Genomic DNA, 23,418 nt, shown 5'->3' with positions numbered 1-23,418 from the left:
AACCTACCGTCACCTCCATCGGTCACACCATATCTCCTAGAATTTTGATCTATAGCTGATCAGCATATCAAAAAAGTAATTTCGATAAGTTAACTAACATCAATCTCGGTTTAATGCCGTCAACATCCTTCTTTGTCTAGCAAGACATTACAAACCAAGAACTCAACATTACAAAATGCTACTGTAACAAACAAAATTTACTTGCAACCAACCAAGACGAAGTATAGCATAGGATCAATGTACAACCTGTTGGTGGTCATTGGCTTGTCTACTCTCTTTTCTTTCTTTCTTGCCGATTAACTGTTAATCTAACTGTTATTGTATCATCTATGAGTCTATTATCATGAATTTGACAACGGGAAAAAATTACCATTCCTTCACATGAGTAGATAGCTTTTGGTGACACTTGCCCATTTAATTTGCAATAGCGCATCAAATGACAATGATTTTCTTTTTTCTTTTTTAAATGGGCGAAACCAAAAGCTAAGGAAGGGCTCTTTCTTATTGTCGAAGAAGGCGACGGAACATAGGAATAGATCAAACTTTTTATATCTCGTTTGTTTGACCGATCCAATAATTATTGTCGGAGAAGGTGGCGGAACATAGGAATAGATCATACTTTTTATATCCCGTTTGTTTGACCAATCCAATAACCGTTGTATCGCTGTCCCTATCCTTCCAATCATTTTTCCCATAAGCCGTACAACCCACCCCTTGTTGTTGGTGAGAGAGAGAGCCTACTAGACTAGATTGATCGCCTTCCATGCAGTAGTGCCCGAACAATTACCTGACCTCGTAGTTCACCGGTTCCACCGAATGCTTCTCTCTCTCGGTGAAGATCATATGAGTGCGCAGTTAGAAGTGAAGACACACTTGTGAAGGAATGGAGTTTGGGAGGTCTTTTTGGCTTGATTCAGAAGGAAAGCTACGACCTATTAATTCTTAATTATCCGTCGCTACGATGTTCCCAAGGACTAGTAGAATCGTATGTTACTTATTTCCGTAGCAAAAATGAAAAACTACCGCACACAAAAAAAATGTCTAAGAATCACCCCATCCAATGAGGTTCCATTGCCTAGTGCAGTTGGCAACCTACCCCCTCCTCCATTCAGGAGGCAGAGGTTCGAGGCCCCTTGGGGGCGGTTGGGACCCAGAGCTATGAAAAGCTATTGAACTCTCCTAGTGCTAATCTAACTATCCCGCTAATCCCTGCTGACTATAAAATATGGCAAAAAAAAAAAAAGAAAAAGTGATTTACATGATTGCATCAAAAATTTGGGGCCGATATTAAGAAAGGAGAGCTGGGTTTGGGTAAAGGAAAAAGGTGAAGGGGGGCGTAAAAAAATGAATGAATATGAAGGAAAATGAATTAAGGGGTGTTTGAGTTACTCCAATAGGGCATTTAACAGAATTACATTGTCTGATTGGGAGTGTCAGTGTGATTTTTTTTAGTCTTTTAAATAATTTGAATTTCGATCATAATTTTTTAATTTTTAAATTCTTATCATTATGATAAAACAATAATATACAAAAAAATATACAAATACGAATTTTTTTAATAAAAACAAAAAAATAAGCTATTTTACTTATTAGACAAAATAGGATGGAGTTAAAGTGTGACAATGGAATCCATGGGGGTTTCAGTGAAATTAATTCGTTTCGGGCAATAATCAGGAAGAATTTTTCAGCGTCGGGTGGATATTTTGTGATGTCTGCTCAGCATATCCAAGCCATCTATTATAATTTTGGACGGCTTGGATTTAGAGAAAATAGAAGAAGAGAGAAAGTGGGAATGAGAGGAGAGAAGAAAGAGATTTTTAATCTGAACTGTTCAATGTCAAAAATACATTGAACGACCCAAATGTATCACCCGGCACCGAAAAAATCCCGGAAGATTTTGGAATTAAACAAACAAATGGGATGCTAATAATAAAAATCCCCCGTCCAATTTCACTTCACCAGTCTCTCTCTCTCTCTCTCTCTCTCTCTCTCCGCAGCTGGTATGTCGTCCCTCTCGTCCTTCGCCGCAATTTCCACTCCTCCTCCTTCTCTCAAGAGAGCTGCTTCCTTCCCTTGCCGCCCCTCCTTGCATTTCCCATTCCCCTCCAATATTCGGTGAGCTCTCTCTCTCTCTCTCTCTCTCTCTCTCTCTCTCCCTATATATAACGTACCTATATAAAGCATATGCGTTTACTGTGGGATTGTCGCTGTTCTTTCTCTCTGCGATTTTCTTGTGATTTTTGTTTGGTTTTTACTCAGTAGTGGGCTGTGATGAATCATTTCCCATTACTTTTTAGTTTTGATGCCTTTATGGGAAGTTTGTCTGTTTATCTTTTCCGCTGCTGCTGGTTAAACATTTATTAGTTTTTTAGGTAACTTCATCTATTGAAGCAACCTATTAATAATCTTTTAGTTGTTGATGGTGAAAGCAAATAATTCCAGTTATAACAAATTTCCATTGGAGAATTAAAGAGCAATTGGATCTCTCTCTCTCTCTCTCTCTCTCTCTCTCTCTCTCTCTCTCTCTCTCTCTCTCTCTCCATCTCTGTCCGAATTCACACGTAGTCTTAGGGATAGGATAGAGATACACGGTAAATCAAATGGGCGAACGATTGGCACCGAAGAGTTTAGTTTAGTTTGCAGGTGCATATCTCATTTCTCAAAATATTTTTTTTATTCTTTTTTCATAAACAGAAATACTATGCTAGAGATGAACAAACTAAAATGAATGGTAAATGCATTTGGATTCTTCCTATGCACAGTGGCGGATGCAAAAGTTGTACCTGATGGGGGCTCAAACCACATGTATGTCTACATTAGGAACAAAGAGTGTATTTATGCTAGGTCCGAGGAACTAGATTGTGTTTATATGCATAGCTACCCCCTTGTGTTTGCCCCTGTTCATTCACAAGAAAGGAAATCAGTGCTCACCGGGGTCCTTGGTCTAAATCATTGTGTCATGTAAAATGTATGGCCGGATGTAGTAATTGTTTCTTCTGCTGTAGTTGCTTTCTCAAATAGCCAGTGAATGATGCTTAAAAATTGTTTGGTTATGCACAAAAATCTACTTTCAGTAATGAGCTGGCTAAGCGGTTTCACGTATAACATCAAAGTTTTTGTACCTAATCCATTTTTGCATTGTTCAGAAGACCCTAACAGCCTTGACAAAGAAGGAAAAATACATACACAGTCATAAGAAGCATGGATATGGATATGGGACACGGACACGGACATGACACGGATACGCGGACAGTGTTTTTTCCAAAAACTAGGACACGGACACGTTGGGGGATACGTTAAGTACATAAATAAATAAATAAATATATATATATATATATATATATATATATATGTATATTCATTATCATATGAAAAAAATTAAAATTTTCCAAATTAAAGATGAAAAGTCCAATGAAAAAATGAGAATAGCGGATTGTGTTTCCATCAATTTGATATTGGTTTTAAATGTGGTTCATATCTCAAATAGTACATTGTTACTCCATTTCAAGTTTTAAAAATTACATAACGTCCCAAAACGTGTCTGATACTGGTCCGATGTGTTTCGGGTACGTGTCGGGGCCTGTCCAAAATGTGTTTGACTCAGAAAAAATAATTGAATATTCGGACGCATAATTTCATGTGTTGGACATGAAAGACCTGTAGATGTAGACGTTTCTGGGCTTCTTACTCTCGACGAAAAAGGAAAAGACAACCTCCATGTCTCCTTATTTTCTACTGTTTTTTCTTATTTTCTTTCTTTCGCTCTTCTCCTAGACCCTTTACCAGCGGGTGAATGGATTGCAAGATGCTGATATTTATTTTATGCTATTTTTCTTATTCTAAAAACATGAAGGATGACATAAAGTAAAATCTGGACATATTAATCACTATTTCACCAATTGCTCATTGTGAAAGTTAAAAAAATCTGTTGCACATCATGAAAAAATTGGAATTCAAAAGGTTGTTCCCAAACTACATGAAATTCTATACAAATTTTATGGTAGAATATATTTTTCATCCTTGCATACACATCATTGATACTACAACAGGTATTGCAAGGAACAGGCATCCCGCTTTTGTCAAGGACCAGCTTACTAAATTTGCCTTAATGCAGTCTGACCACATTACTATGTGGACAAAGTGGAAAGAAAGAAAATAAAGGAACACACACACAGTATTTGTGATGTCACATAGAACATTTTTACTATATCTCGCATCATAGGGAGTTGGATATGCATAAAGTAGCATTTTAATCATCAAACAAAATGATTACAACACATTTACATAATGCATTGCACCATTTTGAACAAATAAAGCAAAATTCTATATATATCAAAGACAGAACAACCATGGAAACTGTGAACACATGCGCATTCAGGCTAAATCAGGTCACCATTTTAACGGCAAAGAAAGTTATTGCATATGCACATCTAGCTCATCTTGTAGGTGTCAATGTCATAACTGATAAGTACAGTTTCTTTTAAATGGACAGGTCTGCGCATTAGAGTGTACCATGTGTATATTGTCCTAGTGAGCATCGGTTGCATTCAGAGGTTTGAGGAATGATAACCCACAATCAGTCCCAAGCTCCCAAGCACAAATTAAGTCAAAGCTTTAAGTTTAGAACAGTAATTGCCAGATATAAAACTACTGTGTGATTATAGCAGGATTTCAATTTGTTAACTTATATCGATGTCCCATAAACCAACTAACAGGGAGAACCAATCTTTCATTGTTTCCCTTTATGTCCCCTTCACCGCAGCAGAAAGCAAGAAAGTTACATGTAAGAAGCAACTATCAAAAGGGAAAGACCAAAACATAACATTACCTTTATAAGAAGAGTTATATGTAAGAAACCTTTCCTTGATTCAAGCCTGGAAACCTTTGTAACCAAAGGTGGAATGCCTTGTCGTTTTCTCCAAGTTTGTAGTCTGACTAGTAGAATCATCATTTAGCACTATGATTAGAGAAAGATGGATCTTCGGGAGTGCATCATTGTATTTTGGATGCAAAAGATTTAGGTTCTTTCCATGCCACATATGGTTGTTCAAATCCCTCCTGTGCTCTAGTGTTATTCTTAAGTAGGCAGGCAGACTATGCTCTTTGTTGAACCGTTTCTTGTAGTGGGTGAATCTGACTTCCAACATGTGCGACGACTGGGATTTTCCTATCGCTGTCATATAGTACCTGCCGAAGTGGTGAGTTCTTCATTGGATAAGGGCCGACTTACCTCGCATGGTCAACATGGTTTCCCAGAGGTTTCCACCTCTGCTCAATTGGATGTCAAGTGTGGTTGCCCTCTTCAATCACGCGGAGTATCATACATACGGAGGCATCTCTTCCTGTGAGATTAAAAAATTGTGCTTTCTCAATTATTCACATCATATCTTCTTTGATAAAAACAAGATGGGCCAATTGGATTTTATGCAGTTTATAGACAAGTTTGGCCCATCTTTTTTATCAAAGAAGATAGGATGAGAATAATTAAGAAAACATAATTTCTTAACCTCATGGAAAGAGATGCCCCATATGGATGATATTCCGTGTTATTGAAGAGGGAAAACACACTCGGCATCCAGTTGTGTAGAGGAGGAAATTTCTGGGCAACCATGTTGACTATGCGATGTAAGTTAGCCTTATTCATTAAGGAACGATGTAGTTTTCAAGAAAAATATCTTTTAGTGAGGCCTCTACCTCTGTGGCCAGTTGGGTTAACAAAATTGCAAGACCTTGCATTTCTCGATGATTTCGACCTCCAATCATTGCTTCCGTAGATACTATATGATAGGGATATGAAAATCACAGTCGTCGCACGTGTTGTAGGTCAGATTCATCCCTACAAGATGACGTTTAACAAGGAGCACAGTTTGCTTGTCTACTTAAGGATAACACTAGAACACAGGAGGGATTTGAACAAACATAGGTGGTATGGAAAGAACCTAAAGTTTTTGCGTCAAAAATTCGATGATGCACTCCCGAAGATCCATCTTTCCATAATCACAGTGTTAAATGATGATTCTACTTGTCGGACTAATTTTGGGGGAGACTTGGTGAAAATGCTTAGGCATTCCACCTATGGTTTCAAGGCTTGAATGAAGGAAATTCTTCTTACATGCAACATAAATGCGATATTATGTTTTTGTCTTTTCTTTTTGATGGCTGCTTCTTACATGTAACTCTTCTTTCTTATAAAGTTAATAATTTTTTATTCTCTTTCATAAACAGAAATACTATGCTAGAAATGAACAAACTAAAATGAATGGTAAATGCATTTGAATTCTTCCACATGCACAGTGGCGGACGCAAGATTTGTACCTAAGGGGGCTCAAACCACATGTATGTCTACATTAATCACAAAGAGTGTATTCTGTTAGGTCCGACCGTCCGAGGAATTGACTAGATTGTGTGTATATGCATAGCTACCCCATTGTGTCTGCTCCTGTTCGTTCACAAGAAGGAAATCAGTGCTTACCGGTGTCCTTGGTCTGAACCTATCATGTCTCATAAATGGATGGCCGAATGTGGTAATGGTTTCTTCAACTGTAGTTGCTTTCTGAATTAGCCAGTGAATGATGCTTGGAAATTGTTTGGTTATGAACAAAAATCTACTTTTAGTAATGAGATGCTAAGCGGTTTCTCTTATAGTGCAAGTCTTCACGTATAACGTTGTTTGCATTGTTTGGAAAACCCTGGTTTTTACAACCTTGACATGCCAACTGGCATTGTGTTATCGGTTAAATTATGATGATGGAGCTGTATACATCACATATTTCTCTTTTAGTTCAATACATTGCAAAAATGTCACTGTAGATCGAGGTCTTGCTAAATCTTATTCGAGTAGATAAACTTCCTTCCGCATGCTGCTTTAGCATGAAAAAGAGAAGAAAAAGGGGTGACTTAATAAGATTACCTTACCATATTTACTTACATGTGTGTTGGAAGCTTATTTTTCTCTGCCTTGGAATGTATCCTTATTGAATGTTAAATTTATATCTTTGTTTGGCTTTTGATATCTTTACATTATATTTTATTCAAAAGTTCGATGCTAAACTCCCAGCTTGTATGGTTAATTTGCGTAGTGGAAATTGTAGAACAACTCTGTGTGTGTGTGTGTGTGGGGGGGGGGGGGGGGGGGGGGGGGGCGGGGCGGTGTGGGTGGGGGGGAATGAATTTGGTGCTTGCTACATTCACATGTTTCAGATGTAAGAGAATGATGTTGATGTTTCCCACTCTGGTTGTAGTTTTTGCAGGTTTGGTGTCAAGTGCAGCTATGCAGAGGCAAGCACTAAGGAAGATGGTTACTCTTCTACGATTGATGTCATTGCTGATGTTAAGCCTGAGCGGGTATGAAGTGTAGACTCATTTCACTTTTTTAGCTCATCAACAATTTGTGAAATTAAGGTAGTTTAACAAATTACATTATGCTAAAATACTTCTTTTAGTAGGTTGTGGTCTTAGGAGGCAGCGGTTTTGTTGGTTCTGCCATATGCAAGGCAGCTGTATCCAAGGGTATAGAGGTCATGAGCCTAAGCAGGTGTTAGAATGTTAATGCGCAATACCATGCATTTATAAAATTAGGTGTTTTTCGTTTTCTGTTTCCTCAATCTGTTTCATCGCATTTAAAAAGTACTTTTTGATCATTTTGTGAAGAAGTGTATGGCATTCAGCTGTGTTCCGAAATTTCAATTCTTATGCTTTTCCGAATGCTTTCAGGTCAGGGCGTCCTTCTTACACAGATCCATGGGTAGATCAGGTCACTTGGATGCCAGGCATGTTCATTCTATATTTGTCTTCAATGGGATTTAATGAAATTTACAAAACTTAATTGCTTGGACAGCAGTTGTTAATATGTCAAGCTGGTTGATAAATTTCTGTGAAGTGAGGTAGTTAGTGTTCAGTAAGTTTAACAGAGATCATACTTCAATATCTCTAACTTGATTGTTGGGCCCGTAGTGTCCCCATGGATTTGGTTACATAATGTCACTCCCTACGGGTGCAATGTCGAATGCCATAAAAGACTTAATTGAAACCCTTCCTAACACCAATTGCTTTTAGGAGAGTTGGTGGAAAAGCGGTCCGACATTGATGTTAGGGAAAATCAGTCGATTTCATTCATGGAAATCACTTCAAATGTTTGATGGACAATATATGTATAATATCATAGATGAAATTAGCTAGACACATATTGGTGTAAAACTGTGTATTGATACTTGAAGAGTTGAAGTGTTTAGGTATAGTAGAGATATGGTGTAGCCTGTCACTCTGACGCCATGCCAGGGCATAGTTTTCAAGTTTCTGATTTCCATAGGCATTTTTTTCTCAATTTTCTTTTTGGGCAGTGCATCTGAACTGCACATTTAATAGTTCAAATAAAAGAAGATTTTATTCACATGGTGTTCAAGAAATGCCAGTCCCCATGTAATTTGCTTTAAGGATGAATGGATTGTTTCCACTCATTGTTTGAAATACTCTGGAGTTACTCGAAAGAGTGGATGTAGTGGATTCAAATGAGAGTGACATTTTGCAGGGGATGTTTTCTATGCAAACTGGGATGAAGTGCTTCCTGGTGCTACTGCAGTGGTTTCAACAATCGGAGGTTTTGGTAGTGAGGAACAGATGCAAAGGATAAATGGCGAGGCTAATGTTGTTGCAGTAACTGCTGCAAAGGATTATGGTAAGAAATTGTTGGTTTCTATTTCCCATTGAACTGTATTTAATATTCAGGATCTTAATTTCCTTTCCCCCTCTCAATCACCAATATGGAATTGAACCACTTTTCCTGCATGCATTGCCACCGAACAATGTCCTCACTAGTATGTGGAGTTCAATAGGTACATCAATCTTGTTCTCATCAGTTGGCAGTAAGATTTCGCTCTAAACAGCACAATGAATCAATCATTTATCTGGGTGCATGGTGGGGTCTCAATGTTTTATTTTGCATCAGGCATTTTGGAAGAGTGGCAGACATTCTACCTGGTATAAGTGTCATAATCAGGAAATAAGCAACTATATTACCCATAGTATGAACCTATCTTTCTTGTTTAAAAACAAAGAAATCTAGATATATATCCTTAGTGGTTGAAGTGGAATGACATGATGACCTGTGTATGTCAGACTTTCATCGCAGAATTTTTCTCCATTCTGCAAAAGAGAATCTACTTAACAAACCAAACCAAAGTAGACTACGTGAATCATTTACTTGCTTGAAGCAATCTTCCAATAGAGTATCAAACAGTGAGTTTAATAAAATAGTTGTTCTGGTTTTGGTAATTATACCAGATTCATCATTTTGTTCATCTCCAGTCTCACATTTCTCATTTAACTATGAGTACTTGATTTGATGTTTCTATGGGAGATGCGCCAGTCACTGACCACTGACCAGTATGTATTCCTGTTTTCCTTGCAGGAATTCCCAAGTTCATCTTCATTTCAGTCCACGATTATAATCTACCATCATTTCTACTCTCATCTGGATACTTCACAGGGAAAAGGAAAGCAGAATCAGAGGTTCTCTCCAAATATCCAACTTCAGGTAAATATACCATCCCGTTACAGCTTTCACTGAATCACTCTTCTCTGCCCAAAATCGATGACATTAAACTGGTTGAGCGACTATTATTGGTTCCAGTTGTCTATAATGCCGAAGGAACAATAGTGGTTAATAAATGTTTGTATTTGTTAGGCCAATAAAGCTATCTTGAGTCACGTTCTTTAGTATTTCTTGGATGATCACTTCTTTTTTTCAAACCTGTTTACCAATGATCAATAGTTAGCGAAGGGTCTGAATTTTTATTTTTTTGCCTCTTTAATGTGCCCGATCTGTTTTTTGTTTTTAGTGAAGTTGGATGTTGGATTTGCTTCCTTCAATATATTTACTTTCTCAATAGTATGCTTTCTACTGGACAGGTGTCGTCTTAAGACCAGGTTTTATATATGGGAAAAGGCGGGTGGATGGATTTGAGATCCCTCTGGATTTGATAGGGCAACCATTGGAGAGATTCCTGAGTGCCACGGAAAACTTCACCAAGCCATTGAGCTCACTCCCAGGTTCTGACCTATTCTTGGCCCCGCCAGTTAGCGTTGACGATGTTGCACTTGCAGCCATAAATGGAGTCGTCGATGATGATTTCTTCGGCGTTTTTACGATAGAGCAAATCAAGGAGGCTGCAACCAAAGTGAGGGTTTGATACAGACTCCTAAAGAACCAACCACCTATACAGATATCTTTCAAGCAGGTCCAAGTAACATTAAGTTCTTGGCTTCGTAACCCTTTGCAAAAAGCACATTTATGTCTTGTCTGATGTAAAGCCTTTTGAATTTGCTTATACAAATTCTTTGGGGCAAAATTTTTGCAGCTGGCACTTGCATTGGCTTAGCCTCCATTTGATGTCTCACTAGTCAGCTTTTTTTCTGCTGTTTTTTCCTTTGTATTTTCAGTTTCTGCTCCAGAATATTAAACAATGGATCAAATCTTACTAAAGACAAAAAAAAAAAAAAAAGAAAAAGGAAAAAAACTGTGTTGACTTCACATTTTTTTCTTATGGTTAAGACTCAATTTTGTTTTCAAAATTATTTTTCAGTTACACTAATCTTTTATACCAGAAAGTACTTTTACGGGAAAAAGATATTCCGGGAAAATTTGATTTTTTGGAGTAATCAACATTAATTTATTTTAGAAAATGCTAAAAACAGCCCTCTGGAGTGTCATTTATTTTTTTATACTGTTTCCACTTGAAAGCAGTTGCCTTCAAGGGCTCCAGTCTCCACAATTGATAATTAGGGCCTGTTTGAAGTGAAATATAGATTCTCCGTCGCAGGTGAAAGACATTTTTTTTTTAAACGGCCGAAAATTAGGTGAAAGACATGCTATAATGGCATTTATTCATGACCCATAAAATGAAAATGGTGTTGGATACAACTCTAGCAACAGTCGGTTCGGCGTGTAGTTGAGCACTTAAGTTTCAGTCGGTTCAATCGGTTTTCAAAAGAAAAAAATTTCACATTCACGCCAGGTTTGCAAAAAATGATAGAAGCCCAAAAATAGCCACGAATAACAAAATCAAACAACTAAAAGAGAGATTAGACTTAGCAAAGAGATCTGGAGTTTAAATTTGTTTAGACCTGAAACACATCAAGATTTTGTCTTCGTAGAGTGAGATGCGCAAGGATTTGTTGCTGTCTTGTGCCGGCCACTGTCGTAGATAGAGGGAGAAAAGAGGAGTAGAACTTACAAGACAAGGTCTGAAGTTCAAATGGGATAGGTTTTGCCACACACAGAGAGAGAGAGAGAGAGAGAGAGAGAGAGAGTAACAAGAAAACGAGGAGAGGAAGGGATTTACCTGTTAATAACGACGAGGGGACATTTACCTGCTAGTATATCCCACACGAAACAAGGTATCGATTGGTTCAGTTCGGTCTCAACTGATTCTTTTTGTCCCAAAACCGGAACTGAACAGACATAATTTTCAGAAATTCAAAACCAAACCAAACCAAACCAAACCATTGCACTAATAAAGCCAACCAACCTTGTAAAAAACGGCCTGGTTCGGTTTTTTGGTTAGAACTTTCGTCCCTACCAATAATGCTAGAAAAGGTGAGAAATGAATTGCTTTAACTTCATGTTAGGAAAGACCAGTCTATCAAATCAAAAACCTTTTATAAGCCACACACGAAAGAAAAGCAGTTGATCAAATCATATTCCAACACACCAAAAGACCTGCATTAAAACTCTGTTGTCTTCCAACAGCCTAATCACAGAAGAATTTTTTTTTTTTTTTTTTTGAAATTTTCATTAGCTGTGATGATAGAACATTAAAGATGCAACAAACGCTAATGATATGCCCTGGACTTCATTTCACACATCAAACTATCCCCAAGGACCCCAACTCTTCATAAGGCGTATCAAACTATTCATTTCCACCGTTTGGCGATGTGGTTGAATGCCTGCTTTGTCATGACTCATGGCGCTTCTTTGCAGTAGACTGCTCCGCAAGGTACCTACATGATAATGTGCACAGTTTTAACCCTTGGGAACTTAATTTCAGGGGCTTTATGGATCAAAAGCTAATTCAGAACCATGCATCAAGTACTTGGATGCATAAGAGAAGAAAGAAGTCCCGACAGTTCAATGCCACTGGAGAAGCATATTAACTCAAATCCAGTAACACTGACACGACCAAATTATAATGCAATACCACATAGCAATTCATCCTGCTTCATCTAGTTTGATAAACCACGCATGTATACCATGTGGATATATATACGATGTAGATAAATACTCTTAATTCTTAAATATAACAAGTTTATTCTTTTTCAAACACCCAAGACTTCAGAGATGGCAAAACCTTTCCCTTTTTTTTTTTTTGGTAAGTACAAAAACCTTTCCAATTACTCAACTTGCAATATAGTCCAGATTTTGACATTATTTACTGGAGCCCCCATTTTGTAGAAGAGCATATTTACTTTCACATAATGAAAACTCTTCCACCATCTTACTTCAAATACGAAGGTGCTCCACTGATACCCATCTTCCTTGCACATAAAATACGCTGATTTGATGAATAAGAACAATTCTGGCAGTTTCTCCAGTATGAGGTGATTAACAATAGACCAAGTACAAAATTGGCATAATAAGTTGCTTCATCTACGGGTGTCTCTCAGGATTCTATGCAGGCTTTAAGGACTATTCTAGATATCCCAGAGGCTGCTCTTCCAGTCAAATATCTTGGGGTTCCTTTGATCTCCACAAAGCTGCGGTATTCTGATTGTTTGGTTCTTAAAGAAAGGATGCTAAAGAGAGTTCAGTCATGGTCAATTAAGTTGCTATCTTATGGGGGTAGAAGCCAATTGATAAGTTCTGTCCTCTTCAGCATTCAAGTTTACTAGTCTTCTATTTTTCCTATCCCTCATAAAATGACGGAAGGAAATTGAAGGGATCCTCAATGCCTTCCTTTGGAATGGTGTGGAGTTGAAGTCAGCTGGGGTTAAAGTATCTTGAGAAGCAGTTTGTGTCCCTAAGTCAGAAGGTGGTTTGGGCTTCAAAAGACTCGAATAGTGGAATAGAGCTTCCATGTTACGACATTTATGGGCTTTGTGCAAAAAGGAGGATATCCTTTGGGTAAAGTGGGTACACTCCCATGTGATTAAAGATCACCTCCCTTCTGACTCATCCTGGACTCTGAGAAGATTTTTTGTTTGAGATCTGAGGGGCAGAGGTTCATTAAAATGCCATTGGTAATGACCAAGATACGTTCTCATGGATGGATAATTGGCACACTCTAGGGCCATTATTCCAAAGGTTTGGCAATAGAGTTGTGTTTAATCTTGGCAGGTCTCTTAGGGCCAGGGTTTGTTCCATTATTGTTAGTAATGAGAATATTTTCATCTTTTTTTATTTCATGTATTATTTTCACTATACACAGAAAGGAGGAGCGAGCCATATGACATGAAAATCTCACGGATGGTTCTGGAACGAAGATTCTTTGACTTAAATGACATTATTGCTGGTAGTGCAGTTGATCTTTTATCTCATGTTAATAGAGAAGATAGGGTAATATGGACCTTGTCCCCCTCTGGAACTTATAGTGCAAAATCTGCTTGGTTGGCTCTCAGGTCTAGAAGATCAGAAGTGGATTGGTCTGCTTTGGTTTGGCATAAAAAACAAGTGCCTATATGGTCCTTAATACTTGGGGTTGCCATTCTTGGAAGGTTAACAACCAAAGTCAGATTGATGTCTTGGGGTATTTCTACTGATTGCAGTAGTGTTCTGTGTCATGGAGGGGTTGAGTCCCATGATCACTTATTCTTTGGCTGTTCCTTCTCTAACCTGGTTTGGAGGGTAGTGAAAGGATCTTGTGGTTTTGGTCACATCTCCAGCACTCTTGGGTCTGAATTGCAGTGGGGTATCCTTTGGTGCAAAGGAAATTTGATGAAGCAAATTATGTATAAACTTAGCTTAGCTACGACAGTTTACCATCTTTAGAGGGGAAGGAAATTCCCGAAATTTTCAGCAGAAGGGTGTGGACCCAAATACTGTGGTTAGGAGGATCTTGGAGGAGGTCAGAGCATGTGCCTGTTCTTGGAGGAAAATCCCTCGGTCTGTTGCTAACTAGGATCTATGTGCTGCTTGGGGAATCCCTCTGTATGTGCTCCAAAAAATTGTTGGGGTTTCACAACATTTAGGACTTTGTTTTCTCGTCTTGTTTGTTTGCTTGTAATCTAGCTTTGGCTTTGTTTGGCCTTGCTTTTAGCTTGGTTGGTTGCTTTCTGTGTTTCTCAAGGCTATCCCCTTGATTCTTTGGGCTTGTTCCCTAATAAAAGAACTTGTCCCAAAAAAGTTGCTTCATCTAGAAGAAAGGGGCATCAATAACACTTACTTGCCAGTATAGAAGCCTGCAGAATACCAAGCATTAAAAACATCAGTAAGGTCTGTTTCACGAATGGCCTTTCCTTCCGCTTGTCCTTCATGGCTCTCTTCTGCTTTCTCTACAATCAATGAGAGAAAAACAACAATCTTCTAAGGTACCAAATTAGAATCATCCTTACGAAATGACACGTGTTTCTATTATTAGATTATATAAATATGTTACCAAAGACAGCAAAATACTAGGCACCTTTAATATTTGATATTCTATAAGAAAAAAGGACAGACTTGGCTCCATTAGAAAATTCAGCTTTCATTTCGTTCTTCATTTTTCACCTTTAACTCCTTGACATAACAAAGTGCTAATGAGGGTCATCAGACTCATCATAATGGGTCAAGAAGGCCATAATCAATCATGCTATATCAAACGTCAGCCCGAAAACCCTGTGTTTTGCCATTTTTCTCTTTTCCTTTTTCTATTCTTCTTTATTCCTCCTTTTCCTTTTGTGGTGTTTTCCATAGCATGCCCCGTAAAATTTAATAGACTCTCATGTTAAACATGGTCAAGTACACAAGGCTAAGACAGACATTTCATCGAGTGACAGCAAAACTTTATAGAAAAGATCCAGAAAATTTTCCTGTTCTCAAAATGAAAAATATTAATCTCCAAACTAGGCAACAATTAAATTATAGTAGGGAATATGGAAGAAAAACTGCTACTTCAGGTAAGAATTATACTCTCCAAACATTTAGTGGTGGCAATGAAAATCGGAAATTTTGCAAAAGACTCTTGCAACCAAAACGAAAAGAACAAGTTTAATAACTTGTATCTTCATAGGGTCGCTTAAACCAGAAATTTTGCATGTCAATAGACGTTGAACTTTGCTCAGATTCATGTACGTCATACCTACCAGAAGCTTTTGTCTTCAAGCAGGACAATGCTTTTTCTGCAGCTCCCATCGCTGTCTTGGCAATATCACCATCTTCAAAAGAAGGTGGGTTTCCATTATGACCTATTCCAGAAGAGGCCTCACAAGTTCTACAAACACAAGTCCCACCAAAAGAACATGGAGCCACCAGACACTGACCAACATATGGGCAACATGAAGCAACAACAGCTGGGTAAGAAGATTGGCTTGCAGAGACTGGCTGTTCCCACTGCACGCTAGAGCCTTGGTAATCCCAACTTCCAAACGGCTGAAGTTGCTGCAGAATCTTTTGCCTCTGCTCTTCAATCTCATAATACTGGTTCACTAGTTGGGTATAATCTCCTGCACCTTGTGTATTTGAATAGTCCTGATGTACATCTTGCACATGTTGACCAGATGTCGATACTACATTTGGTTCCTGGGCAAATGAGTCCACGGCATGATTTTTTTGGTCTTCCGGAAGATTAGAAGTCTCGCCCACTTCTGTTGTGGCATTTGATGCAACATTGCTGTTGTCATCTGCTTGTGCAGATCTATATACAAGGGTGACAGAAGAGAACACAGATTAGTACACAACCCATGTTTTAAACAGAAGAAAACATCCCGCCCACCCCCCCCGCCCCCCCCCCCCCCCCCCCCCCGGTTCTTGTCTACTAAACATTGAGTTCTAGCTTGCTAAGTGGTCATTGGAAAATTATAGTCAAATACAATGAATACAAGGCTTTCACGATGACAATTACAATTGCTCAAGGAATAAGGTCAGTGAACCTACGACTTCAATTCAGCTATTCCATTTTACTGCAACCCCAATGCTTGAATTCCCATTCAGCAGTACAATATGAAACCCGCTTAGAAGTTAGAACTACTGTGATGAAGAGTAGAATACGAGGAACTTAATGCCTGAAATTCTGATACCATTTAAATTTTCCAGTACGTGGTTGAAACCTTGTGTCCATATTTGACAAATGCAAAGAGATTCATTTATGTTTGAAATCACAAAAGGTTGCTGACAATAAAAATCCAAAATCTTCTAAAGCCACTGTACAAGGATAAAAAATTCCCCTTCTCCCCCCACCTAATGAAGTAACAAAATCATGAGACCACAGTATGGAACTCCAAATTGATATAAATGATTGCGCTTTGATGATAGAACTGTGTCCAGGCTTGGATCATCTCTTTATGACAAAGTCAGTTCTGTAATTGAGCATCGTGCTTGGCATTGGCCTAGACCACACAATAGGGTCATCCAGCAGATCCAATCCTCCATCCCTGCCTCTCTTCTTCCTCTTGGGGACAGTAAGGATGTGGTCACTTGGACTTGCTCCCCTTCAGGTAGTTATTCAACTAAACATACTTGGGAAGCTATCCGAAACAGGAATCCTAAGGTAACCTGGTCTTCTCTTGTTTGGTTTTCTCAAAATGTCCCTAAATGGGCTTTTATCTTGTGGATTGCCTGCCTTCACAAGCTGCCCACCAGAGATAGACTAATGTGATGGGGTATGCCTATTGACCCTCACTGTATCTTGTGCTTGCAACATAATGAAACTGCCAATCACCTTTTCTTTGAATGCTCCTACTCTAGTCAGATTTGGCAGTCTATATTGACCAAATTTCAAACTATTAGAAGTTCTGGGAACTTTGATATGGAACTGGATTGGATATTGGCTCACTGCAAAAGTAACTCATTTTGAGCTCTTCTTATCAAGCTGTCCTTTGCTGCAGCAGTGTACCATATTTGGCTTGAGAGAAATTCTAGGATATTTGGTGGAAGACTGCGGAGCTCTGAAGTGGTTTTTGCTTGCTAGAGGAAAATTTGAGGCTCCGAGTTTCTACCTGGAAGCATTTTCCAAACTCAGTGGAAAATGCAAGGTTATGTCAACTTTGGAACCTTCCTATTAGAATTCTGCGAACTCCCCCGCATTAAAGTTTTGATTCTTTCCTGTAGATTGTTGTAGGTTTCCCATGTATTGGTTACCTTTGTATCTGGGTTTTCCCACTGGTTTTCTTGCTGGTTATAAAATGCATCAATTACCAAAAATAAATAAATAAATTCCTAGTATGCAACCAACATCACCTATAAAGAAATTACAAGTTCTTGGACTGGAAGGAATTGCTTATCCTATGCATTTCAAGCTGTCAAAGAACACTATAAAGCGGTTCCAAAAAAAAAAAACAAAGAACACTATAAAGTACCGACTTACTGTATCATTGCGTTTTGTACGATGGAATTAATCTTTCACCCCTTTATGACCAATGGGACACCAGCACCTCACTTGACTGACAAAAGGAAAAGGATAAGCACGTTCTTCGGAAAAGCCACTGTATACGTCTTCGGAAAGTCCACAGATTGCTTTCATTAAATATGAGGAATATAACATGTCCATTCAACTCCATTACCTTACAAATAGATGGGATGAGAAATCAAAGGGAATTACTACTACAAAACTGCAACTTGGAGAAACAATGGCTGGATTAGATTTAATATCCTCAGACCAGGTTAGGGAAGAACCCGAAGCAGTTGTTTGGTCCACTAAGATTTAAAGCTATCACTTAAAAACAAAACTCTGGCACACCAACATATATTATCTGATCTCAGCCTTAAATCCACTTTTCTCTTCTCCTGGTTATTTCCAACGGTTCATCTTCTCTCTTTCACCTCCACCCACCCCAACTTGACTCTTTAAAACACTACAACATCTGTTTTTCTCTGTTCTGCTGAAGAACAACCCTTGTGCTTTGATATTTTTTTTCCAAAACCCAGTCCAAGAATGGCAGCCAATTCCAGCCTCTTTAATGACACTTCTGAGCTAAAAACTAACGGGTAAAGAAAAAATAGATCAAATGTTTAGTGGAAAGCAATGAACGTGCATTTTCTCCCCATAATGACTACTGCAACTTTGTTTCATTCCTGCTCATGATGAAAAACTTGGTACCGTAAGCTTGATTATGCAAATCTTAGCATTTTCATCCTATGCGTGAGGAGTGAAGAGTCAATCCTTATCCCCCAGTTCCCGCTCTAACACCCCTTTTCATCAGCTCGTCCAAACCTGCTCCATGTAACACCTTGGTTCAGCTTGACTGCGCGGATATCCACTTGAGGTCATTTCCTCCCCCCGCTCGTGATGATGTTTGGTACCCTCTGCTTAAAAATTGACCCTCTGCCTGGGTAAGTCCCTATGCTTCAGATACTTGTAAATTTATCATTAATGTCATCTTAAAAGTGCACCTTAATACTCTCACGCTAGTCTAAGTTTGAAGCAAGGTCCATGGACTCCATTTTGTTGGCCGTATGCCATAGCAATTCAATGACACTGGCTTGAGAGTTAGAGTTGCCAGCCCATCAAAGGGCTCATTCACATGCATCAAGTTGCACCTTAAAAATCTCCATTTGAAGACAATACATAAGTGAAGACAGAGACATGTGCCGCGTCCATTATAGCAATGTTCTAAAAGTCGCTAGGCGCTAGTAGGGCGGTCGGCCACCTTCGAGGGATAAATCGGCAATTAATCATGCATATTAATTAGTAATTGGCGATTAATCGTTAGTCGGACCTAATCGGATAGACCCCACCAATGATTAATCGGCGATTAATCGCCGATTAATTCCTTGTTTTAGAACACTGCATTATGGCTTGTGACATAGCTGAGGCCTATGATGATTTTGGTGTCATGACAAGTAGTAGTCTATGAAGCACCGACACCTCTAGAGGTCAACGTATTGCAGTGTCGGACACGGGGACACGTATGGGACACGCCACGTCATGACAAGTAGTAGTCTATGAAGCACCGACACCTCTAGAGGTTAACGTATTGCAGTGTCGGACACGGGGACACGTATGGGACACGCCACGTGGCGTGTCCCATAATTTAATTTAAATTTTTGAGGGGGACACCGATGGGGACACAGCGGGGGTCAAAGTGTAATTTTAAAAAAAAATTGGGGGTCAAAGAGTAATTTTTCTCAAATTTTTTGGAGGTCAAGCTGTAATTTTTTAAAATTTTGAGGGTCAAATTGTAATTTTTAGAAATTTTCAGGGGTCAAATTGTATTTTTCAATTGGGTTGTATTGAACTTATGGATGTCTTGTTTTGTTGAATGGTATTGGAACTATGGATTTTTCGTTTTGTCCACATTTTGCCATTTAAACTTGGGAAAAAATTGAAAAACAAATATAAATAAATAAATATACACGTGGCATGTCCCCCACCATGTCCCCATTTTTTTAGAATTCCTATGTCCCTGTGTCCGTGTCTGTATCCGTGTCCGTGCATCATAGGTAGTAGTTGTTAACTCCAAATTTTCAAACCAAGGATAGGGAGCCAGCCACATGTCTGTTTGACTCACTCTAACATGTGACTAGCCACACTCAAGTGAGCTGACCTCCAAGGTTTGACCAGTTACGAATTGTAAATGGTGGATTTTCACACCTTCATCTCATACATACAAGACACCATGCTTCTTTTGTAGGCCTAGAAGTTCTAGCTCTTCTTTGTTGCCACTATGTTTCTGTTCAACACACTCAACATTAATCATCAATAACAAATAAGGGAAGCTAGTAACAATGGTTTATATTACAAGCTCAACAACAGAGATGAAATCAGGGTTCAAACTTGTCCTTCAATCAGATATCTAAACTTCCAATCCCAAACTTGAAAGAAGTATAGATCAAGCGGAAAAATGCTCTATACAGCCATATAGGTATGTATGCTGACCTTCTAGGGAATCTAGGCTCATGAATTCCATCAACAAAAGTTGATAAACTTTCTTCCATGCTGCCCACAACTTCTCCTCCTGCCTTGGAGCTGTCATTTTGCCCTCTACCCTGCATAGTCTGAAAAAAAAAATAGTCAAGACATCACAAAACTGAAAGTGGAAGTGAAAGTCAAACAGAATGATATGACATAAATATGCGTCAGAATACAACAAAATGTTTAATAGGCACTGAAGTTTATGCTCAAGTGTTTCAACATTTCATTTCTATATTTCCGATTACAGTATGCAAGACAAAATGTTCTTTGAAATGCAATACTCTCCATCGGTCCATCCTGCTCCCTCCAACCTTTGTGATTAACCATAGAGACTTGAAATATCAGAACCAGTTTTTCTGGTCCCTCATTCCTTATCTCATATATGCAAGGCATCCCTTGACATGAGGCCATATAAGTCCAAGAGTATAGATTCACTTTCCTCAAGAAAGACGAAACGTCTAAGGTTCTAACAAGACCCATCTAACAAGGGTATCCATTATAAACCAGCACATGGTTGGGCAGTTGTCTAGGACTTCAGAGACAAGATTCACAATAAAATGGATATCAGGGTCTGCCACTGTTCCTGGTCTGATGTTTCTCCTACTGTCCTACATATGTTCGGAGGAAAATCGGGATGGATGTGCCTCTGCAGTTTAGCTCTTAAAACCTCAGCCTTTGTTTTGTTTCTAGCGGTTTTACAGTTTAGGTAACTTTTGGGTTGGAAGGCCTTTCCTTTGCCTCTCTTTTGTGGTGTTCCTTCAATAAAAAGCCACTTACCAAAAAAAAAAGTTTCACAAAATAGATGTCAAAAACAAGATGCAATGAATGACATCAGGAGGGTAATGGCTAAACCAGTTGCAACTGAGGTTGGAGGCCACAAGCATGAGGAGATGAGATACTAAATAATGTTATCAAACTGCAAGACATCATGTTCAACGTGAAGCTTTTAATTTTTAACTTTCAAGTAAAGAAGAGCTATTACGAGGCAAGGAAGGAATTCTTACACTTGCCCCCTACAAGATATACAATTGAACAACAGTAAACCGATGAACATTTATCAAAGCTATTTACGCACAAGGAGTATCGAACTATCTATGGAAGCACTTGCCCTCAAAAGGGAAGAAATCTATGGAACGAGCTATGTTGGTCATCTTATTGGACTCTAATGCAAATATAGACAATAAATGACAGTTCATTGAGAGTAATACCTTTTCACCTTATTATGTAAACTCGAACTGATGCAACACACAAAAATAAAAAATAAAAAAAAACTCTATGCTCAGTCTATGAACTGTTTCTTCTCAATAAGACCGGCTTATTTATCTTTTAAACCAGTCTCGAAGGAACTTCAATCGAGAGCTCGTGTAGTTACTAAAGAGCATATATGCTTATGGTGCAAACTACCAACATAAACAAAATAAAATTCAACTTCCAATATCCGTTCAAGCTAAAAAGGCTTGTGCTTGTGTAAATGAGCTGAGCCGAAATGAGCAATTTGGTTCTTTTTCCAGTCCAACCTACAAGCGGAACGCATCCATGTATTGCATCGAAAACAGTTTAAATAACTTCCAAAATGTGTTCAAGCTAAAAAGGCTTGTGCCTGTTTATAATGCGCCCAGCCAATCTGAGATACAAGTGGAACGCATCCATGTATTGCATTGATGATTGAACACAGTATAAATAACTTCCAAAAAGCTAAAATGGCTTGTGCCTGTTTATATAAAGCACCCAGCCAATCTGAGATACAAGCAGAACGCATCCGTGTACTGCATTGAACACAATTTCCTGTGGATTCGATCAACTCGATAAGAAACTCCAATGTCTCAATCACCAGTTCACCAAAATCACCACTACACATAATACCCTAAAACATATCCACTTCTAGATTCTATTCTTTTTCGAATCTTACCTACCGCTTAGTTACCCCAAGGCCCAAACACGTTCAGCCATTCACACTAACTACAACACCAATTGGTAGTGGATCCTATTTGTGTTGGGGCAGACTTTCAACTAAGGATAGACTCTTATCCTAGAGATTGGTAGTGGATCCTATGTGTGTTCTGTGTGGTAGTGTGGCTGAGTCTCATGGGCATTTATTCTTCACTTGTTCATTCTCATCCCACATTTGGTCCAGATGAAAATTTTGGATTTTGTCGGTGTCCAGTAGAGTGGGATCAGGAGATAGCCTGGGCAATCCATCATCTGAAGAAACATGGTTTTCCTTCAGCGCTATACAAGTTAGCCATGGCTGGTTCTGTGTATTACATATGGAAGGCTAGGAATGAGTGCATTTTTTGCAACAAACACCCTAATCTTGAAGGCACTATGGAGCAGCTTGTTCTTGATGGTCGGGATAGAGTCTGTTCTTGGAAAAAAGTGGGCAGCAATAGTGTTAATCGAGACATTTGTAAAGCCTGGAATATTTCTGGGAAAATTTTGCTTTGAGCTGTCTGTATGGCCCAGGTTTCTGTTTTTTTTTTTTAGTTTGGGTGTGTTTTTTTTTTAATGTGTTCAGGGATATGCCCCTTTGTTTCCCTTTGTATCTTGTCTCCTTTTTTGGTAATAAAATCTCTTTTACCAAAAAAAAAAAAACTCACATCATGCTGCACAAGTCAAGCAATAATACACGTCAACAAGCAGAGAGAGAGAGAGAGAGAGAGAGAGAGAGAGGTAACCTTGTAGTTGGAGATGGCATCGTCGAAGGCGTGGATGAGAGCGGAGTCGTCCCAGAGATCGTCTTCCTTCCCCATTATTAACTGCGAGAATGCTCAGCAGCAGTTCCGGCCAATTCAATACTCGTTAAACAACACACTCGTTCTATAGCGAATACTGTTATCACCCACACAGTTCTGTTTTGACAAGCATCATCCCTAGCCGTGTTGGACGGTTGTTCAAGAAACCTGGTGGACTGGACTCCCTAGCCATGGACCCTTTCAATGTGTTTCGTACCCATGGTGGACTCAAAAGAAGACTGCAAAGTCCATCCGGATAATTAAATTGGCCCAAAATCGCCTCGTACCAACAGTCCAACATCAAGGGTGCAAATGTGAAATAACTAATTCTAGGGGTGCAAATAAAGCGATTCTATACCGGGCTGACTCGTTCAAGTTTAGAAATTCCTATCATTTTTTGTATAGAAATCCTACGATACGATCGCGTATTCTACAATTTATACACGTATCCTAATTCTATACGTATTCTTTGATTACTTATTCAAAAAAAGTCGAACCTTGTTCAAGAAGCTGAACCCCAAATGCATTAATATAAGCCGTTTGACCTTGATCTAATTATGCCATCTTTCAAACCATTTGATAGAAATTCAACCTCAATGTAGGATTTGTATAAAAGAAAGAACCATGCTTCGATTGTGTTTTGTCTG

General features: G+C 38.8%; 2 protein-coding genes across 3 annotated transcripts; one reads left to right on the top strand and one right to left on the bottom strand.

The window, feature by feature from the left end:
• Positions 1-1,945: 1,945 nt before the first annotated feature.
• LOC131308386 (uncharacterized protein At1g32220, chloroplastic) lies at positions 1,946-10,409 on the top strand. Of its 2 annotated transcripts, none has more exons than XM_058335301.1 (7): positions 1,946-2,115; positions 7,242-7,344; positions 7,446-7,534; positions 7,714-7,769; positions 8,528-8,674; positions 9,407-9,532; positions 9,907-10,409. In XM_058335301.1, the coding sequence occupies exons 1-7, from the start codon at positions 2,003-2,005 to the stop codon at positions 10,185-10,187; spliced, it is 915 nt and encodes a 304-aa protein (XP_058191284.1). In that variant the 5' UTR covers positions 1,946-2,002; the 3' UTR covers positions 10,188-10,409. The 2 variants fall into 2 exon arrangements, with proteins under 2 accessions (XP_058191284.1, XP_058191285.1); XM_058335302.1 differs by having other exon boundaries at positions 1,950-2,115; positions 7,251-7,344.
• A 1,228-nt stretch (positions 10,410-11,637) lies between these two features.
• LOC131308317 (uncharacterized) lies at positions 11,638-22,994 on the bottom strand. The gene is made up of 5 exons (XM_058335227.1): positions 22,715-22,994; positions 20,004-20,122; positions 15,274-15,824; positions 14,376-14,484; positions 11,638-11,997 (listed from the first exon to the last, which is right to left on the bottom strand). Exons 1-5 carry the CDS (start codon positions 22,787-22,789, stop codon positions 11,952-11,954), a joined length of 900 nt encoding a protein of 299 aa, XP_058191210.1. The 5' UTR covers positions 22,790-22,994; the 3' UTR covers positions 11,638-11,951.
• Positions 22,995-23,418: the final 424 nt, after the last annotated feature.

The sequence above is a fragment of the Rhododendron vialii genome, chromosome 11a (assembly GCF_030253575.1).
Source record: "Rhododendron vialii isolate Sample 1 chromosome 11a, ASM3025357v1".
NCBI classification, from domain to species: domain Eukaryota; kingdom Viridiplantae; phylum Streptophyta; class Magnoliopsida; order Ericales; family Ericaceae; genus Rhododendron; species Rhododendron vialii.
This window is presented reverse-complemented; position numbering and strand designations above follow the sequence as displayed.